The sequence below is a fragment of the Tupaia chinensis genome, unplaced genomic scaffold (assembly GCF_000334495.1).
Source record: "Tupaia chinensis unplaced genomic scaffold, TupChi_1.0 Scaffold000217_1, whole genome shotgun sequence".
In the NCBI taxonomy this organism is placed as follows: domain Eukaryota; kingdom Metazoa; phylum Chordata; class Mammalia; order Scandentia; family Tupaiidae; genus Tupaia; species Tupaia belangeri.
Genome location: NW_006159692.1, coordinates 6956766 through 6957100, shown reverse-complemented (window position 1 = coordinate 6957100; position 335 = coordinate 6956766). Strand labels below are relative to the sequence as shown.

Below are 335 nucleotides of genomic sequence, written 5' to 3'. Positions count from 1 at the left end.
GCCCCGAACATTTTTGACCCGGTAAGAAGGGAGCTCACCCTGGGGGAAGCACTCCGACTCTCCTGCTGTCCCCACCGGGCACCTGCTGCTGGCCGCGCCCAGGCTGTCGCTGCCCCCTGGCCTGTCGCTGGCGCCGGGACCGCCCGTGGCAGAGCGGACTGCACGCCTGGGAGGGGACGCGGGGGACCCTGAGGCAGCCTGAGGCTGGCTGTCGGACCGCGCTGGCAGGCTCGTGCGAGCTGAGACGCCCTCGGTCCTTTCCCCGACTCCGGGGCGCGGAGCCACCTGTTCGCTCGCGGGAGGAGGTGCCCGGAGCGGAGCCGAGCGGCTGGGGG

At 73.4% G+C, this 335-nt stretch overlaps 1 protein-coding gene across 1 annotated transcript in view; it reads right to left on the bottom strand.

Moving 5' to 3' along the window:
- The window catches only part of LOC102498050 (uncharacterized), a 12058-nt gene that overhangs the window by 2645 nt on the left and 9078 nt on the right, over positions 1–335 (bottom strand). Inside the window, exon 2 of the mRNA XM_027771478.1 lies at positions 39–328. Within this exon, the coding sequence (XP_027627279.1) occupies positions 39–328 (290 nt within the window). The remainder of the gene's footprint in view (positions 1–38; positions 329–335) is intronic.